The following is an 18,799-nucleotide window of genomic DNA, read 5'->3' as shown; positions in this document are numbered from 1 at the left end:
TTACGTAGAAAACTCTTAAAAATTATTAGGGTAAAAATCTCGAGTAAGATGAAAAAAATTTCATATAATATTTTATAGTATAAAATCACTCGCAGTTTTCCAAAGAAAACACACTTTTTAAAATATGAGAACAAATACCTCATAAATATTATATAAATAAGCACTTAAATGCTATAAATGATATAGTAGAAAAATAGAACTTGAGATGCATGTATTCAACTAATGGAGGAGAGCAATATTTATATAGCTATCTGGCTTGTGAACAAGAGAAGCCAATTTTCAATTACATTTGTCTTCAAATTTGACAAATGTAAATCTTGAACGTGAAAGCTTTCAAGCTAATTAAACGTGTCAAAAAAATAATCCACATTCACATTCAACTATTTATATTCAACTTGTCTACAAATAATAATAATAATAATAATAAAGCTAAAACGCAAAGCCAACAAAATGTTTATTATTGACGATTGGGATATATATTATATTATATGGTGGTTGGAAAGTCCAAATCTATTGAAAAATACTAGACGAAACTAAAATATTTTCCATTTGTGTCCATTGTAATAATATACCATAGTCTACTTTGAGATATGTCAAGAAACATGTGTAAAACAATATAAATTTAACAACACAAAAATGGGAGGCCCGATGGAAATTCAATATTGTTAAAACATTAGTCATTAGAGTTTTATATTAATACAAATTGCTTATTATTATTTTATTTTTAAATACCATATTGATATATATATATATTTACGGAATTTTATCGAACGTTGTGTCATATCAATATTCCGAAAAAAAAATATCGAACTTAAAAAAACTAAATTGTATGAATACCAAATTTCAATGATTTAGCCGATCAAACGTTAAAACCAAGCATGGTACGCAATTTTAGACTAATTTATCAGACAAAATATTATTGGACGTACAAATTCCCAAGCACAATGTACGAAAGCCATCCAAGATTATGCTTCCCAGTTAACAGAAATTTACGAGTCAACGTTGGTAGAGATTAAGGCAAACAACAATCAGAATTGATTTCCAATCAAATTACCGTTGCACGAAACCTTGGATAATCAATCATAGACCCAAATCCAAACACGGGTTCCCCCGAAACACAAGTAACCTCGATTTGATTTCAAGCTTTATCCCCGAAATCCCGGAAAATTTATCTGAAGTTTGAATCTTTTTTTTAATCGGTGTTGATTTCTATCTTCTGAGTATTGCTTTCATGGAGGCTGGAGCCTCCATAAGCAAAGTTCTTGTTCAGCTGTTCGTATACTTGGGTGAAACCCTAATTTTTTACGAAATAACAAAAGGGTTTGAAGCGAGTTGCGAGTAGATTATTAAGGAAGATGTTCACGTGGAATATCGCCAAATCCGCTGAGGCGATGTTCTCTCGCTGGGCGGTGAAACGTCTTTGTAAATTCTTATTAAAGAAGAAATTGGGGCAGTTTATATTGGGGGATATTGATCTTAACCAGCTTGATGTTCAGCTCAGAGCAGGAACTATTCAGCTCACCGATCTTGCGCTAAATGTCGATTATATAAACCATAAGGTAGGGGCAATATAATTTGTTCGTTCAATACCTTATTTCTATTGTTTTGAATACTTTGTTAAGAGTGTTGTACTGTTTTTCAATTATCGCACTGAATTTGGTTTGGTTTTCTGCTTTTAAGAGGGATATGTAGTTTATGGGATCATGTATGATATAGTTTGAAGCTGGTTTGTTACTGGAATCTGCTTTAATTGAATGTAATCATTAATTTTGAATGATCCTGGAAAAGTTTGAGTACTTACGTTTTGTGTCAGTGAGATGCCCACGAATTTGGATCTGGCTTTTGTTTTGACGAGTTAAAGTCAGGGATGCATGAAGAAGTTGAATGACTGTACTGCTATTGACTGTTGGTATTTTTCAGTTCGGGACAGCACCAGTTTTTGTGAAAGAGGGTTCCATTGGATCGCTGAAGGTGACTATGCCTTGGAAGAATGGTGGTTGTCGAATCGAGGTGGGTGAACTTGAGGTCGTTCTTGCTCCACGGAGAGCGAAGATTTCTGAAGATAAACGCGAAAGTTGCAGAGACACAAAAAATGACCATACTAGTTTCAGCAATGCTTCTAACATGCTAGAAAATGAAGTTGTGAACAATGAGCTGACAAATGTTGCTGTAGATGTTCATGAAGGAGTTAAAACTATTGCCAAAATGGTGAAGTGGTTGCTATCCAGTTTTCATGTGCAAATTAAGAAGCTAATTGTAGCATTCGATCCACTTCTGGAAGAAGAAAATAAAAAAAGATTAGACCGAATATTGGTACTTCGAATTGGTGAAGTAGAATGTGGAACACATATCTCTGAAGATTCTTCTTCTGGCAGTTCCACCAAAGTTCATAATTTTCTTGGCTTCAGTCAACTAACAAACTTCGTGAAATTTCAGGGAGCGGTTCTTGAATTACTTCATATGGACGGTCTTGACCATCAGTCACCTCCTGAAGTTCTCACTGAAACACATCTTGTTGACTGGTTTTCAGGACACTGTTCATCTGATTCCATGACTACAATAGTTTCTGGAGAAAAGGGAGGTTTTTCGGGGAATCTTAAACTAAGTATACCTTGGAAAAATGGTTCATTAGATATCTGCAAAGTGGATGCAGATCTTAACATTGAGCCTCTTGAATTAAGACTTCAACCTAGCACCATTAGACGCTTCATCTTTCTGTGGGGCCTATTCAAAGATATTGGCGAAGAATGCGAAGACCGTAATCATTGTGGACTGCCGAACAATTCGTCAGCTCCAAGCCATTGCATAACTCCTGACAAGGGGATATCAAGTAATGAAGGCTTTGCTGGTAACTTCTGCTTGATGGAGAAAGAACCAGCAAATGCTCTGCTATCGGAGTCCCATCTTATATCGGATTGGGTGAGTAAAAGCCAGAAACCTCGAAATGACGAAGAACCAGACTTTGGAGCAAGGTAGTATCTGTCTTTGCATTTAAAGTTTTGTATAATCTTTTCTCAACCTAATGATTCTTGAACAAAACGATCTATGAGCCTGGAACAGACAAAAGAGATCAATTGAGAAAGTGGGAGGCGAACATTGTCCTTATCAAACCTAAGATTGATTTTTCGTCTCCAGACTCTTTGTTAGTTGGAAAATCAGAACCGTGAGAGGACCAATCACCATAGTTTCAACCTTCTCATCTGATCATTTTCATGTGTCCTTGATTAGAAAATGCAATTAGTAGGTGATTTCTATCATGTGTAGTATTTGAGAAGTCTTGTGTCCTTTTGTTTATAATATGTACTGTTAAAATAATCTCATTATAGTTTTTCATTGAGAATATAAATGTCAGCTTTTTGGTCACCAAATCATATGTTTGCTTGTCTTCAATAGTTTAGTCCATGTTAAACACTTTCCTTATGTATTATTCATCTCTTGACAGCGTGGACCAGTTTTTTGAGTGTTTTGATGGCCTAAGAAATTCACAATCAGCTTTAGGGAACAGTGGCATGTGGAATTGGACTTGTTCTGTGTTTAGTGCAATAACTGCTGCTTCCAACCTTGCGTCTGGATCGTTACATGTCGCTCTTGGTATGCACTTTACTTTTCATACCTTCATATTTTAACACTTTTTAAATTCATATGATACAATTTTATAGAATTTAAAACTAGTCTTTATTTCACCATTTTTTCCATTATCGCTTACTCCTCTTGTGGCTGAGTGGGTGAGCTAAGAAATCGGGTAGTGAAATGTGGTGTGCCATTTGGTGAACAAAAGAATAATGTTAATTTATATATTTGGTGGGTTTGTAGTTGGTGAATTTATTTTAGTGAATGATTGTGTTAACTTTGCCAAGCATTCCCTTATCAACTAATTACTCATGATAGAGATGATAGCACTATTGGTTCTCCGTATTTGTGCTCTGCTCATTAATGTCGTGAATATAAGTGGAGTGAATAGGCACTCTTCTATAGGTGGTTATAAAAACAGTGGCACTTGGATCATCTTATTGTTGCAAACTCTTTATTAAGCAAGTGACTCGTTGTTTTATACACACTCATATGAGGCTATGGAGTGATTATGTTGTGGAGTGCACCTTGTTTGGATTTTTTTTTCTTCTACCAGTGTGCCTTCCAATTTGTTTTCATAATTGAAGTATGTACCTTAGTTTCTTTACATTTTCTTCATATGCAAATGCCTGTTAAATTTTACTTTGTTATTTTTGTATTTATCATAGAAACTGATATAGCTTTCTCTCCACCTTGGTGCAGAGCAACAACATGTTGAAACGAATTTTAATGCAAGCATTTCAAAATTATCCCTTCTTTTTTCTTTTGCTGATGAAGACCAGAAAGAGCCCTCAAAAATCAAGAATGATGAGGGCAATGGTGCTTTTCATATTCGTTGTGTGTGCGCCCAATTGGTGGACCTCTTGGTTGTCTTCCAGGTAATTACATTTGGATCGCAATATTTTTAACTTATTTTTGCGCCCAATTGGTGGACCTCTTGGTTGTCTTCCAGGTAATTACATTTGGATCGCAATATTTTTAACTTATTTTTATGAGAAATTCTCTTGCTGTACTTTAGTTATAATATGTGATGAACTTGATTTCTCAATATTTTACCGCTTTAACATAAATATATTGCAAGGTTTACAGGTATGTCCTCGGGAAATGAAATTTGAATCGACTGTGCACCATATCCAACTAATTGATCACTTGTATTCCAAGAATGAATCGGTGAGTCTTGAGGCCCGTTGTTGTAATGAAAACTCCAAAAGTGAAATTTCCTTGATCCAACAAACACAAGATGGTGTACAAAGTGCACTCCGGACTTTTGAAAAGTCGAGCAAAGATCAAGGATTAGATCATTGCAGTGGTTGTTTTGTTGATATTTCATTGAGTATCCAGGACAGCAATAGTTGTAGTCACATATCAAATAGAAATAATGTCCATGGCAAGGACGCCAGTGTAAAGTTGCTTCAGACCTCTGGCATCAGTCAGTGCCATGTCACAGTGAACTCGGGTTCTTCTGGTGGCTTGTTACTGGGACCAACATCTTTTTCCTTAAAGCTGGCACCTTTTATTTTCTGGGTGAACTTTGATTTAATCAATATGATGTTAGATTTTCTTAATGAAATGGCAAATTGTGTCGAACAAACTGCCATGGAGAGTGGTTTTGTGTTGAAATCAGAAAGTAAAAAATACGGGCCTTCACCTCTGGGTGATCAAGGAAAGATTTCACTTCAACATGGATCCATTATGACTAAGAAAAGTGTGGAGGGTAATATATTCTTTCCAAATGCTAGAATTATTCTCTGTTTCCCTCTCAGAGGGCATAAAGATTTTAGCAGTTACCTATGTAGTGAGCAGTTTATTGCTTTTGACATTGTTTCATCAAATATTGGAGGGAAGGAGAATAAGTCTGCTAGGCCAAAGCCTGTGGCAAGTCCAAACAAGAGAGATGTTATAGCTGCGTCATGGTCCTTGTATTTGTATTTAGGTAACTTACATCTGTTTTACATCACCTCAAGTTTCATGGATAAGAGTGTTGGAAGTGGAACCTACAGGCAGGAGCCCAGATTTGCTGTTGAGAAGATCGCTTCTGGTATGAAGGGAACAGGTCATCTGCCTCTCATTTGTATGTTTTGGCAGGAGGGTGCTGTGACTGGTCCTTGGATTGCAAAGAAGGCCAGGCTTTTGGCTTGTCCAGCGGAGAATGCAAGGAGTAAAGATAACACTGATGGAAAAGGTTTTGAGTTTGCCTCAGTAACCACTGTTAAGGATATTACTGATTTTGATACTCATTGTCGACAAGAGATTAGGTCGAGCTCTGCATTTTTTTTCCATGCACAATTACCTCCTATCACCATTGATCTAGGAAAACATCAGTACGAGAACATATGTGGACTACTAACTCAAGTGATAGAGCATTTTGCATGCATTGTTTCCTGATCCAGTCCATACAGGGGAAGAGGATTCTACATCGCAAACATCATTTTTAGTGGAGTGCAGCTCTGTAACAGTTTCTGTTAACATAGAACCAGCATGTGATGTTAAGTACTCTGAACTTAAGGAACTTCCTGGTTTTTGGCATAGTTTAATACTCCAAGTGGACAAGTTTGAATTACTTTCTGTGTCAAATATCGGAGGAATAAGGTGTGCCAGTTTCCTTTGGGTGTCCCATGGTCAGGGCAGTCTGTGGGGTTCAATCACCAAGGGTCTACAAAGAGAGTTTCTCTTGATATCATGCAATGATTCGACGACGGGGCGAGGTAATGGAGAAGGTTCAAACGTTTTGTCATCTAAGTTTTCAGGTTCAGAAATTATAAACTTGTGGGATCCAGAGAGTATTCATAATTTTACTTCAGTTAATGTCAGAAGTGCCACTTTCATTGCCATCGGGGGGCGCCTGGATTGGTTCAATTCAATAGTTTGTTTCTTTAGTCTACCATTTTCTGAACCTGATCAAGCAGGTGACAAGAGTCTGGATAAAATTTGTGGATCTTCTTTTGTTCTTAATTTGGTGGATGTTGGTTTAAACTATGAACCATACTTGAAGAAACTGATGGCTAGTGAAAGTTCAGATTTCATATCTTCTGAAATGAACGCCAATGAAGCTATGGATGAACTGTACGTTTGTTGTCTATTGGCAGCATCTTCCTTGAAACTTTCTAGTGCAAGTGTAGATGATTGCACAGCAGGGGTGCACAAAATCAGACTTCAAGATCTAGGTTTGCTTTTATGCACAGTTTCTGAATCTAAGTTAGTCAGTGGTACCTACAGTGCAGAACATCTTAGGAAGGCTGGTTATGTCAAAGTTGCCCAAGAGGCACATGTTGAATTACTTCTAAGGACAAACTGTGAGAATGGCCATGCATGGGAATTAGAATGTGACGAGTCACACATCGTGTTGAGCACGTGCCATGATACAACGTTGGGATTGGTTAGATTGGGTGCCCAACTGCAAAAACTATTTGCGCCTGATGTGCAAGAACATGTTGTGCACTTGGAGAATAGGTGGATAAATGCTCAACAGATACATGAGAACAGGGACGAGAGGACCTTAGGTAACGAGTCTCCTCCATCAGTTTCTCACACTCAGACTTCAAGTGTAGATAATAGACCCAGGACAGGCAACTTGATGGATGAAATATGTGAAGATGTCTTTCAGCTGGATGGAAACTCAGATGGCCAAGCTAAATTTTTTGAGCCACATCTTCGGTCGTTGTCAACTGATATTTCTTTTGGCGAACAATGTTTTGGAGATCCAGAACATCTCACTGCAGATCTGCTTCATACTAGGAATATTTCGGCTCTTGGAGTCGAAGCTAGCATGGCTACATCATTAGATGAAAAGATCCCCGAGTTAATAGAAGAATATTTCTTGTCTGATCTACGTCCCCTTTCGGAATTAGCTTTGAAGAGCCAGTCATCTGACATGTTTTATTGCAAGTCTGGTGCTGTTGGAGTGGCTCAAACAGGAAATTGCGGGTGGTACAAGGATACCTCACTTAGAATTCTAGAGAATCATGCTTCAAAAGTGAATGAGCAGCCTAATGTCAGCAACTTTTTGAGAATGAGGCTTCTTCAAGTGATTCAAAAAATGGTCATGTGGGTAAAGCAGAGGGTTGCATAATTTTCAAGAACATGAACATTTTTTGGAGAATGTATGGTGGTTCTGACTGGTACAACATTCAGAATATCTCTCGGCCTTCTGCAGTGATGACTTCTGGAAGGGATGCGACCAAATGCTTTGAACTTGCACTGTCTGGGATAGGATTTGAGTACAACTTTTATCCTGATGGTGAAATATCTGCATCCCGGCTCTCTCTTACTGTTCACGATTTCTGCCTGAATGACAAAAGTGATCACGCACCTTGGAAGCTGGTATTACTAAATTTACTGATATTCATTATACTGACTACTGATCAAATATTTGGTTAGCATTATTATCTGATTCGTAACTAACCTCATTAATTATTAAGGTTCTTGGTTATTATCGATCTAAAAAGCATCCAAGAAAGTTCTCTACGAAAGCAGTGAAGCTAAGTTTAGATGCTGTTAAACCAGACCCTTCAATTCCTCTAGAAGAGAATAGGTATGCTTTGTCCCTCGCTTCCTTGTTTTTTTTTCTTGGCTTTGATGAGTACTCTGCTGTTGCTTTAAATTTTTAAATCAATGAATGTAAAGATAGAAGGAAGATGAAGGGAGGGGAAGGATTGGGATGGGGGAGGATGTGGCATCCCCTCACCAAATTCAACTTTAATTGTTCTACCTTATAACAAATTTGCTTTAAAGCTCCTTAGAAATGTAAGTTGCATGTTGTGATCTGCAAATGTATGTTCATGCTCATGGAATTAGATAATTTCAATAGGAAGCGACTTCATAAATTATTTGTGAAGTGGATGTGGAGGAAGAAGGGTAAGAAAGAAGTGTAACTAAAATAGAGATAACAGTCACATTGTTTGTAATAAGTTGAACGTTCTTAGTTCATGCTTGGTTTTGTGAATTGTGTTCAAGCAGTTGTTTTTCCCTCTGATCTGAAATGTTTGTGGTTGAGGATTGATTATCTGCTCAATCGATAGTTGTGCTTCCAGTCCCATAGCTGGACTCGTAAGTTTATACTTTTGAAAATGACACAAGCATATTATTCTCAAGTGTCCTTTTCCTGTGTATATTTGTTTAATAATGTGTCAATCATTAAAAGGCATTCTATGAATTTTTTATGTTGATGAATGAATAATGATGCACCCCTTTTTCATTAAATCATCTGTACAGGATTTCGTACCGAATTAACTGCATTGAGTGACAGTATCTTAATCATGTGTGTATCTCTATTGTTCATATATGGTGCTTTCTTTCCTTATCATTATATCCTTGCCAGGTTACGCATTGCTTTACTTCCCATGCGGCTGCATCTTCATCAGAGTCAACTTGATTTTCTCATCAACTTCTTTGGAAATAATAATTCATCGAGTGAACCTTCCCCCAGTACTCCTTCCGTTTCTGATCAATCAGGAGAGCAAGCAGAGAAGAGTCGCAATTTGCTGGGTTCAGCCATCAGTGTAGAGGCATTCCTTCCTTACTTTCAGGCAAGTTTGAGTATAATTTCTGAGTAGGCCTAGTTTGAATTTATATCTTAATAGCTAGGTATCTGGACACACAATTGAGCGTCTGTATTTCTCAGGAAAAAGGCAGTGTTAACCCTCTCTATGTGATATATGCTCTGCTGAAATCGATGTTGCATCGTTGATTGCTGTCATTCTAATGCTCTTGATATCGCTGTGACATACTGGTCACAGTGTTGCTCTTTTTTTCAGGGGTCTCAAGTCTTTGCCTTGTGCATGTTGACCACTTTTGCTCATCATTCTTTGATTTCTGTACTTCTGCTCATCATTCTTTGCTTTCTTACAGAAATTTGATATATGGCCTTTGCTGATTCGAGTTGATTATAGTCCTTGCCATGTCGACTTAACTGCTCTGAGTGGTGGCAAGTATGTTGAACTCGTTAACCTTGTTCCTTGGAAGGTAATTTATTTATTACTTTCAAATCTATAATGATCCGCAGCTTAATTTTTAGGGTCCACCCAAAATTGAAAGAAGCCAACGAATTAGTGAATAGATAAACTGATTGATTAATGATGTTGAAAAACTATGATTATGAGGTATAGTTAAGGTGGAATCCACGAAGTTTCTGATATTCAGAAAACATGAATATATGGTGTTCGCATGGCTAATGCACTAATTTGACATGGATTAGGGTGTGTCTAAACTTTAGAAGATAATGGGAGATAACAATTAACACATACGTGTAGTTTTGTGTGCCCTAGATGTGTGTCATTCATTGTTCCTATTTTAGAGCTACATAAACAGGTTGTTACAGTTTTTTTCCTTTCTTCAGAAACAAAGACCGGAATTAGTCCGAGGATAATAATAGACATAACCAAATTATTTTTTCTGATGTATTACTCTTTGTTGTTTTTACCATATATTTTTTTTTATGTTTCTCATAGTACTGTATTTCGTTATTTTTACGTACTTCATTTATTCCATGCTTTTCTGCTTTTTTATTATTATTGATATTAATTTTACTTCCTTAATCTATGTGATTTATCTTTACAAATTATATTTTTGTGTAAATGTTTTAAAATTTGTAAGCATAACCGGATTAGTTCAGAACTAGATTAGTTGTGTAAACGAATTTCTGAAAAATTCGTAGACATTAAAACATGTCTTGCCTCATCTGATATATTATTTTTTATCGTTTTACCATATAAAATATCTTTTTTATGTTTTTCATCCTAACCAAAATTTCACTGTTTTTACTAACCTGCTTCATTTTTTCCCCACTTTTCCAATTTTTTTGCATTATGTTACTTTTTCTCTAAGCGAGTTATATTTACAGATTATAATTTTAAGTAAATCTAGTTAATAAATTTTAATTTTTCACGTGATTTTTCTAAATATTAATATTTGGATATTATTGATTGATTTATTTTTATTTCATTTTTTTATATTTCACATTTAGCATTTATCATAAAAATTTAATTATTTTGAATATTAACATATTGCTGATTATTTTTACTTAAATGAGAAGTAATATGCACAAAAAACATTATCTAGTACTTGTTCTCTTTAGCCATTTCATTAATTTTCAAGTCTTTTTCCCAAACAAGGACATGTTTCTTTGTTTTATTAATAACATTTTCAACTCTCGGATAGATAGATGTCTACTTACACAAAAAAGCTTTAAAAAGAATGTTTCTCCAACAAGTAGAAGAAAGAAACAAAATAAAACACAATGACTCCCAGATAGGAGTAGGACCATTGGACTTTTTGATAGTTGCCATTGATGAGTCAGTATCATGCTCTGTATTGTGATTCACCCATGTCTAAGTATCCCTATATTTCTGTAATGGGCTTCTGCGAATAGAAATGAGCAGCAAACATTGAGTTATGAACTTCTAGATGCCGTGGATCTGCATATTCATTTTACCTGTTTGGTTTTTAACTATCCACATTTACACATTTTTGTGTCTAAATGCTGTACTGTCGATAAGTATGTGTTTTTGAATCTTGTTTGCAACTATGGGTGCATACATTTCAAATATGTTTCCTTTAAAACAGGTCACTTTACATCTTGTTTGCAACTATAGGTGCAATATTTCCTCCAGAACTTTCGGATTCATTTAAATATCAGAGAGATCAAGCTTCATATTAATTCCTACTTTAAAGTTATTCTAAAAAACGCGCTAGTTTTGTGATAGATACGTGCAAATGGACATCTACTATCCTACCCCTAGTTCCTGTTTAATGCGGTGCTGAAGCGGCCCTTTGACTTGTTTTCAATCACCAAAAACTATAATATTTCTTGGTATGGTTTTGAACTTCTACTAAAACTGCGGTTAAATGACTGGGTTCTTGAGGTTAGTTCTGTGTTGTAATGGATATACTCGTGTGCAACTATTGCATATTTAAATAATGGACTATGCATAGATTTGCCACTCTGATTGTTTGCACGGAATTTATTATAAAGTCATAATCTTCATAGTAGTTTTCTCTCTCCTTGAGCAGTGTCATAGTTTAATAAGTGGACCCGGGTATGCTAGTTTTTCTTTGACTAATAAGCTAAATGAGCTGGAGAGCCAACTGTTTATCCCACTTTATTTTCCAATTAAAATTTTAATCTTCAATGGCTTCTGATGCAGGATGTGGAGTTGCAACTCAAACATGTGCAAGGAGTTGGCCTCTATGGCTGGAACAGTGTCTGTGAAACAATATTAGGAGAGTGGTTGGAAGATATTTCTAAAAACCAGGTTGAATAAAATCTCTGTTACACTTTCTATGAATTCTGATATGGTGAATTCACCGAGACTTAATAATATACATGTTCCTTAGATTCATAAATTGTTGAAAGGCCTCCCTCCAATCAAGTCACTGGTTGCTGTTGGTTCTGGTGCTGCAAAGTTGGTGTCTTTGCCTGTGATGAATTACAGAAAAGATCATAGGTTAATCAAAGGAATGCAGAGAGGTAAAGTCTGTGAAAAACATCTCTTCGACTAGTGATGTGAGTTAAGGTGACAAGAGGCTAACTTGAGTTTTCTTTTGTTTACATGCGTCTGTCTTCTACATGTTTTTCTCTTAAATTTTTTGGCCCAGAACTAGGGCTTATTATTACCTTATTACCTTTCGAATCAAAGACAACTTATATATATGTTCCACCTCTTATGTGCCTGCTAATAATTCAGGTACTATTGCATTTCTTAGGAGTATTTCGCTTGAAGCCATTGGGCTAGGAGTACATTTGGCTGCGGGAGCTCACAACATCCTCCTTCAAGCAGAGCATATTCTCACAAGTATTCCACCGTCTGTACCATGGCAAGTAGAAAGCAGAGTCTCTACAATTGTGAGATCAAATCAGCCAAAGGATGCCCAACAAGGAATTCATCAGGTTAGTAATCAAACTTTTTCTAGATTTATTTTTAAATTAGTCTAGTTTCAAGAGAATAACCTACTACAGATGTAAGTAAATCTTGATTGTCCATTAATAGATGCACAAAACTTCTTACCATTTTCCCACAGTTTAGTTTGAAAAAGAAAATTATCTGAGTGTTCCCTAATCCTCATGTATAATTGAGCAAGATACGACTAATTTCGTGATGACAGGCTTGCCAAAGCATTACTGATGGCCTAGGAAAATCAGCTTCTGCCCTTGTCCAAACTCCCTTGAAAAAAATCCAGCGTGGTGCTGGCGTGGGTTCCGCTTTGGCAACTGCTGTGCAGGCTACTCCAGCTGCAGCTATTGCCCCTGCTTCCGCTGCTGCACATGCAGTCCATTGTGCTCTTCTTGGCTTTAGGAACAGGTCCGGAATCTCTCTTCGTTGGTTCCCAAATTTTTACCTGCCAATTTTGTTTCAATAATTGCATTACCATCCCATTAATCAAGCCTTATAACGATTCATTATGGATGTGCAGCCTTGACCCAGAGCGTAAAAGAGAATCACTCGAAAAGTACTTGGGCAGAGCCCCACCCAGGGAATCTATTCAATAGGTGTCACAAAAGCACAATTCTAATGTTTCTTATTGACAGGATTGAGAGGCTGGATATTTTCCTAACTGTTTCATACATAAGCAGATGAAAAAGAGATTCTATTCATATCAACAACGATCTGTTCATCGAGTCGAGGATTTTCTTGCAAAACGTGCATGCTGTTCATTCGGGATATAGATCACCATCTAATATACAAAGGTAATGACTAATTTCTAAACCTGTCCTATCTTTTACCCCCAAGTTCCTCTGTTCCGTGGCTATGCAACTAATAACGACATTTTAGTAGTTTGTTAGTTGACAGAAATACCTTCTAAATATTAGCTTCTCATTAGTAACTCTTCTAATATCAAGTTTAAGAAAGCTTTGTCTTGTTCGTTTGATGTTACTCGGAAAATTACATTATCGACACTAAGCAAAAACTTGTTCTTAACATATATATTCTTGTTTCCAGGTGTACATATGTAAAAATATTGTACAGACAGGACACCCAATTTATTGGATTTTTTTAGTCAAAGGCATCTTGTGGGTAGTGTGAATATGTGATGATTGATAGGTTTTAGCACCACAATTCAATTAAAGCTTTGTAATAATATTATTTTACTTTCTTGTGACGATTACAATTGTAACAATTTATATTTTTTTTTAATCACTGTATTGCTATTTATTTCAGTTATTTGGATAAATTTCCCACAGGATTATAACTTTTAAAGGTGTTTTTTTTAATGCCAAGCCCGGTGATATACAATGAAATACAAATGTTTTTTAATCGAATCATGATCTTTATGGGACTAGCGGTACGTTCACATAACCAGTTGATGACAAAATTTTTACTTTGAATTTTCAAAAATTTCTTCGAATTTCATGAAGTTGTATGTTCATCGAAATTATTAAGTGCCAGTTTGCGGTATAACTAAAAATTTTCAGCCCAAAAAGATTCATAGGCCATGGCTTTTTTATATTGGAAAAACTTGTGTGAGACGGTTTCACGGGTCGTATTTTGTGAGACATATCTCTTATTTATGTCATCAATAAAAAAATATTACTTTTAATGCTAAGAATATTAATTTTTATTGTGAATATCGATAGGGTTGACCCATCTCACAGATAAAGATTCGTGAGACGGTGAGACCGTGAGACCTATTTTTTTTTATATATGATTAAAAAAATTTCATAGCACGAGAAAGAAGCCCTTAAATATCCATGAAAAAGGGGTATTTGGCCAAACTTTTTTTTCATTATTATTACAACATTGAGGTGTGGTGGCAGATTTTTTTCACTTTTACAAGAATCGCATCCATTTCATGAAGAAACACCATTGGATGGGTTAATCTTATCTTCCCCACTTACTTGAATTATCCATTTCCCCTTGACTGCACACGAAAAATCACCCAAAAAGATGCATCCCAGGGGAGAAAACTAACACTTATATTCATAAAATACCACTAAATACACAGGGAAAACAAAGTACAGGTGCAAATTAATACGTAGAGATCAGTAATAGAACTGCAGACATTTATACAACACATACATATCTGCAATTTCTGCAGAAATCCCAGACCTGACATTTAATGTTACCGAAAACAATCAAAATTTGAAAATATTCCTCCCCAGTCCCCAATGATCGATCAAGGAACATGCATCAGTTAAAGTTAAACACCCCTGTAACAAGAAAAAAACAAGATTAAATTCAACACATTATTTTATATAGTTCTATATCTTATTAGAGGTAAAATATGTATTCTCACTCACCTTTAAATACATTATTATCATGTGCCTTCAATTCATCGATTCTTTCTAATCCTCGATCCATATTCTTATCTATTTTCTTGGATACGACGTTCGATCTATGAAAACCGAACCTCTCCTTCCACCGGCTCGTCCCTTTGGCTATTCTTGGTGATACGTTTTCGTAGTCGTCGTCACCAATAAGAAGCTCATCTCTAAGGGTAGTAGGGCTATCTATTATGCAATTTTCCTTCGAGGGCACCAATTTTCCCTTGGAAAAAAGCTCATCAGCAGAGATCATAGAGTACTTTGGGACTGAGAACTCGAAATCCGAGGAAACGGGGGCCTCTCTATAGATGTTTTCGAGCTTGATCGGGGGCTGTTGATCGGCAAAATCGTTAGAAAATGAGATTCTTGGTGTGATGTTGTAGAGATTTTGTTGTTGTGGATCATTGTTGAACATGTTTAAACATGCCATAAAATAACAGTAGCTAGAAGTTAAGGCAAACTTGAGGGGGCGGACCTTTTTCTTGTTATGTTGGTCTATTCTTGAACTTCACATGCAATGTGATAAGCCTTTATATACAGGAAATAGCACTCTTTCATGTTCATGTATTATTTATATAATAATACATACATATATATACACACAAAACCACATATTGGGAGGCTTTCTGGCTAATATAATGTTTAATTATTTTAACCAAAAACAAAAATAAGGGCCTTCATTTTTCATTTATACCCATTATGTGACATTCATACATTGGATCAATTCTTTAATTTATTTATTTAAGTTTCCTGTTTTTGAAAATGGAGTAATGAACGTTAAAATTAATATATCAAAGAACCGGATTTGGATAATCTGTTGTGGTTGAAAACATAACACCTGCTGTTGTGCACTTTTTACACGAGGTCATCTGATTGACATGTCAGATAAATTTAAAAAATCGTCAGACAAAACGAGATCGTGTAAAAAGAACACAACATCGATGCTGTGTTTTCAGCCACGACAGATGATCCAAATCCCAAAGAACTGTGTTCGTTTTAAATATTACTTATTCATTTCATTTTTTTTCCATCAAATAACCTAAAAAATTCAAAGTAGAAGTTGCATGCATCACCGATTATTATCATTACATCATATGTATCTGTCCATTGCGGAAATATCCAACATTTATTATTAGAGTGAAGATAAATAAAAATAAAACAAAATTAGCATTTTAAAAATAGACAAAAACTTGTGTGATACAGTCTCACAGGTCGTATTTGTGAGACGAGTCTCTTATTTGGGTCATCCATGAAAAAGTATTACTTTTATGCTAAGAGTATTACTTTTTATTGTGAATATGAGTAGGGTTGACTCGCCTCACAAATTAAGATCCGTGAGATGGTCTCACACGAGACCCACTCTTAAAAATAATACTTTTATTATTATTATTATTATTGTTAGTATTATTATTATTATTTAACAAATTTTCATTGCCTACACTCACCCGTGTGAGTTTGCTGTGAATTAAAGTGACATTTATGAGATTGGTCAATCATTGATTATAAATTTGTTCAAAGCTAGATAACATGCACGACCTCAATTATCGCTGTCTTTTGGAGATGGAAACGTTAATTAAATACATATATTATAATTTGTTAGAAAATTGTGGAGGTGCTTTCCATGAGGATTCCCATATCATTTTTCTAACATTTCAAAGATATCACGAGCTCCATCGTAAATTTTTATGAGAATATAATTAATTTTATTTTATACAAATTAACCAAGTGAAAATGTATATTTTTTAGCATAAAAATATTCGAAAATAGTTATATTTTGCTCGTCACCTAATGGATCCAATCTTAAATCACTTATTTTATTTATTATGCGAAGCGTGGCCTCAATTGTAGGTGTATTGCGGTCGTTTTGAATTTAAAGAATGAATAGTTTATAATTACTATTTATTTTCATCATATGTTTGTCATGGTTTAATAATATTGGGGGAAAAAAATTTAATTTTTGTTCTACAAGTTAGTTTTCTTTTGTTTTTTTTTCATGTAAGTCATCAGAATTTGGTTTTAGACCGTCGTATTTTTGCGACACTACTGACAACAACATTAGATAGATAAGCAATTCCAGTATCAGGTTCTATATCAGTGAAAAATGATTAAAAATGAGGACATAAAGACTAAAAATTATTTGACTAAACCAAACCGCGACGAATTATATTTTCTGAATGGATTTTGTTATTGGAATTCCACTTTTAAATATTTATATATATGATTTTAATTTTCACCTTTAAGTCAATTTATGCTCAACATTAAAATTTTGTAAGTACAGTTGGACTGCATGTGAGTACATTTAAAATGTCTTTATGGTTAAGCTATGTTCATTCACTACATGTTGACTTAGGCCAGTGAATCTTTACCAGTCTTTCTTCTTGATTATAAAATAATGGATAGGGTAACATGCAATGGAAGTCCAATTAAAATGTAAGCAATCCATTCTTTTGAGATGGTTTCAATTGTCAATTTTGTGAGATAGATATTTTATTTGGTTCGTCCATGAAAAAATATTATTTTTATTGTAAATATGAGCATAGTTGGCTCGTCTAACGAATAAAGATCCGCGAGACCATCTCACATAAGACATAATTTGGATTCTATATATTTTAATGACAATCAATAGTGTTGTATCGTAAAAAATGAATATAAAATACAATATAAATGTGATAAATTATTAAAACCATTCATGAAATCACTTTGAAATTTAATTTTTTTTACAAAAGGTTAAAAAATTATAGATGAAGTTTATATACGTACAGCGCACTATAAAGGGGATACATTAAACTATTTGTGTGACAAAATATTCGATTGTATATAACATTAAAAAATTTGGCAGATACACTGTAACGCCCCAAATTCGACGACTGTCTCCACTATATTAAGACGAGTCTTTCTGCGCGCTTATGTCCTCACTCACACGCACTCTAGGAAATTTCCCAGGAGGTCACCAGTGCCAAAATTTCCCCAACTCAACCATGCTTAACTCTGTAGTTCTTATGTGACGAGTTAACGAAAAAAAGATGTATCTTCTTGATATGAGTACCTATCAAATCTTTTAAGTCCTCCTCAACTGCACAGTCTCATACTTAAACAGTTTTTGGAATCTCTTTTTCCGGTGTAAGATCAGTTAATTTATGTTCCCTTCCCCTAGAAGCTTGTCAGGAGCCGCTTATTGTCTGTGCAACCTCATGACACCGGTGATCACCCCCACCATCTTCGGCCTCTGGCCTCACATATACACTTTAGAGTCCATTTTCAAAAATTAAATAGTCAAACAATCTTTGATCTATGCATGCAACCCTAGCTAGGATAATTAAACATCATTATTATAATTTAAAGAAAAATATTAGGAGCAAAAAAAAAGTCAATAAATAGATCAAAAATTATATTTTTAGGAAAGTCAATATATTTAATTTCATGAATCATATATATTTATTTTCGACGAAAGTTTCAATCTATCCTTAGGATATTATCATAATGTTACATCTAAATGTAAATAATTATTCTCTATCAATGTGTTGTTTACTGAATATATATATATATATATATATATATATATATATATATATATCCTAAAGATAACATCTCATTTCCCGCTGTAAACGCAGACAAATTTTCCTTTTCCTTACAATTTCAAAAGGTAGTGGTGAAATTAAAGGGCCTTGCCTTGTGATATTAATTAATGCGATTTTTTTAGAGCTCGAAGATCCATAATTTCTTGGAAAATAATTTGACTGTTCATCGCCTCCTTATAGATATCTTCAAAAGTTATTTGACTAGTAAAAAGTAGCAACATCGTTGTGCCACACAATTAATTAAATATATCTATTATGAGATGATCACATGAATCTTTATCTGTGAGACAAGTCAATCGTATCGATATTCACAATAAAAAATAATAATTTTTAAAGAATGACTAAATAAGATATATTTCTCATAAAATATGACTCATGAAATCGTCTCACACAA

At 34.9% G+C, this 18,799-nt stretch overlaps 2 protein-coding genes across 2 annotated transcripts; one reads left to right on the top strand and one right to left on the bottom strand.

The window, feature by feature from the left end:
- The first annotated feature begins 965 nt into the window (after positions 1–965).
- On the top strand, positions 966–13,057 carry LOC140811954 (autophagy-related protein 2-like). Its single transcript, XM_073170091.1, is given in 15 exon segments — positions 966–1,559; positions 1,921–2,972; positions 3,443–3,591; positions 4,273–4,448; positions 4,660–5,949; positions 5,951–7,562; positions 7,565–7,890; positions 7,989–8,101; positions 8,888–9,095; positions 9,418–9,531; positions 11,712–11,819; positions 11,902–12,034; positions 12,252–12,454; positions 12,670–12,866; positions 12,979–13,057. Coding segments are annotated over 15 exon segments (5,961 nt in total). The 5' UTR covers positions 966–1,355; the 3' UTR covers positions 13,055–13,057.
- Positions 13,058–14,693: 1,636 nt separating this feature from the next.
- Positions 14,694–15,242, bottom strand: LOC140811086 (uncharacterized). Its single transcript, XM_073168960.1, has 2 exons — positions 14,804–15,242; positions 14,694–14,713 (listed from the first exon to the last, which is right to left on the bottom strand). Exons 1-2 carry the CDS (start codon positions 15,240–15,242, stop codon positions 14,694–14,696), a joined length of 459 nt encoding a protein of 152 aa, XP_073025061.1.
- Between the last annotated feature and the right edge of the window lie 3,557 nt (positions 15,243–18,799).

The sequence above is a fragment of the Primulina eburnea genome, chromosome 14 (assembly GCF_022965805.1).
Source record: "Primulina eburnea isolate SZY01 chromosome 14, ASM2296580v1, whole genome shotgun sequence".
Classification (NCBI taxonomy): domain Eukaryota; kingdom Viridiplantae; phylum Streptophyta; class Magnoliopsida; order Lamiales; family Gesneriaceae; genus Primulina; species Primulina eburnea.
The sequence above is the reverse complement of the archived record's forward strand: the minus strand, read 5'-3'. Positions and strand labels throughout refer to the sequence as shown.

What these genes read in the sequence shown, in the direction of transcription:
- LOC140811086 (XM_073168960.1), bottom strand. Translation starts at nt 15,242, where the DNA reads ATGTTCAACAATGATCCACAACAACAAAATCTCTACAACATCACACCA. An exon ending in TGATAATAATGTATTTAAAG is followed by an intron (nt 14,714 to 14,803) that starts GTGAGTGAGAAT and finishes TTCTTGTTACAG; the next exon opens with GGGTGTTTAACTTTAACTGA.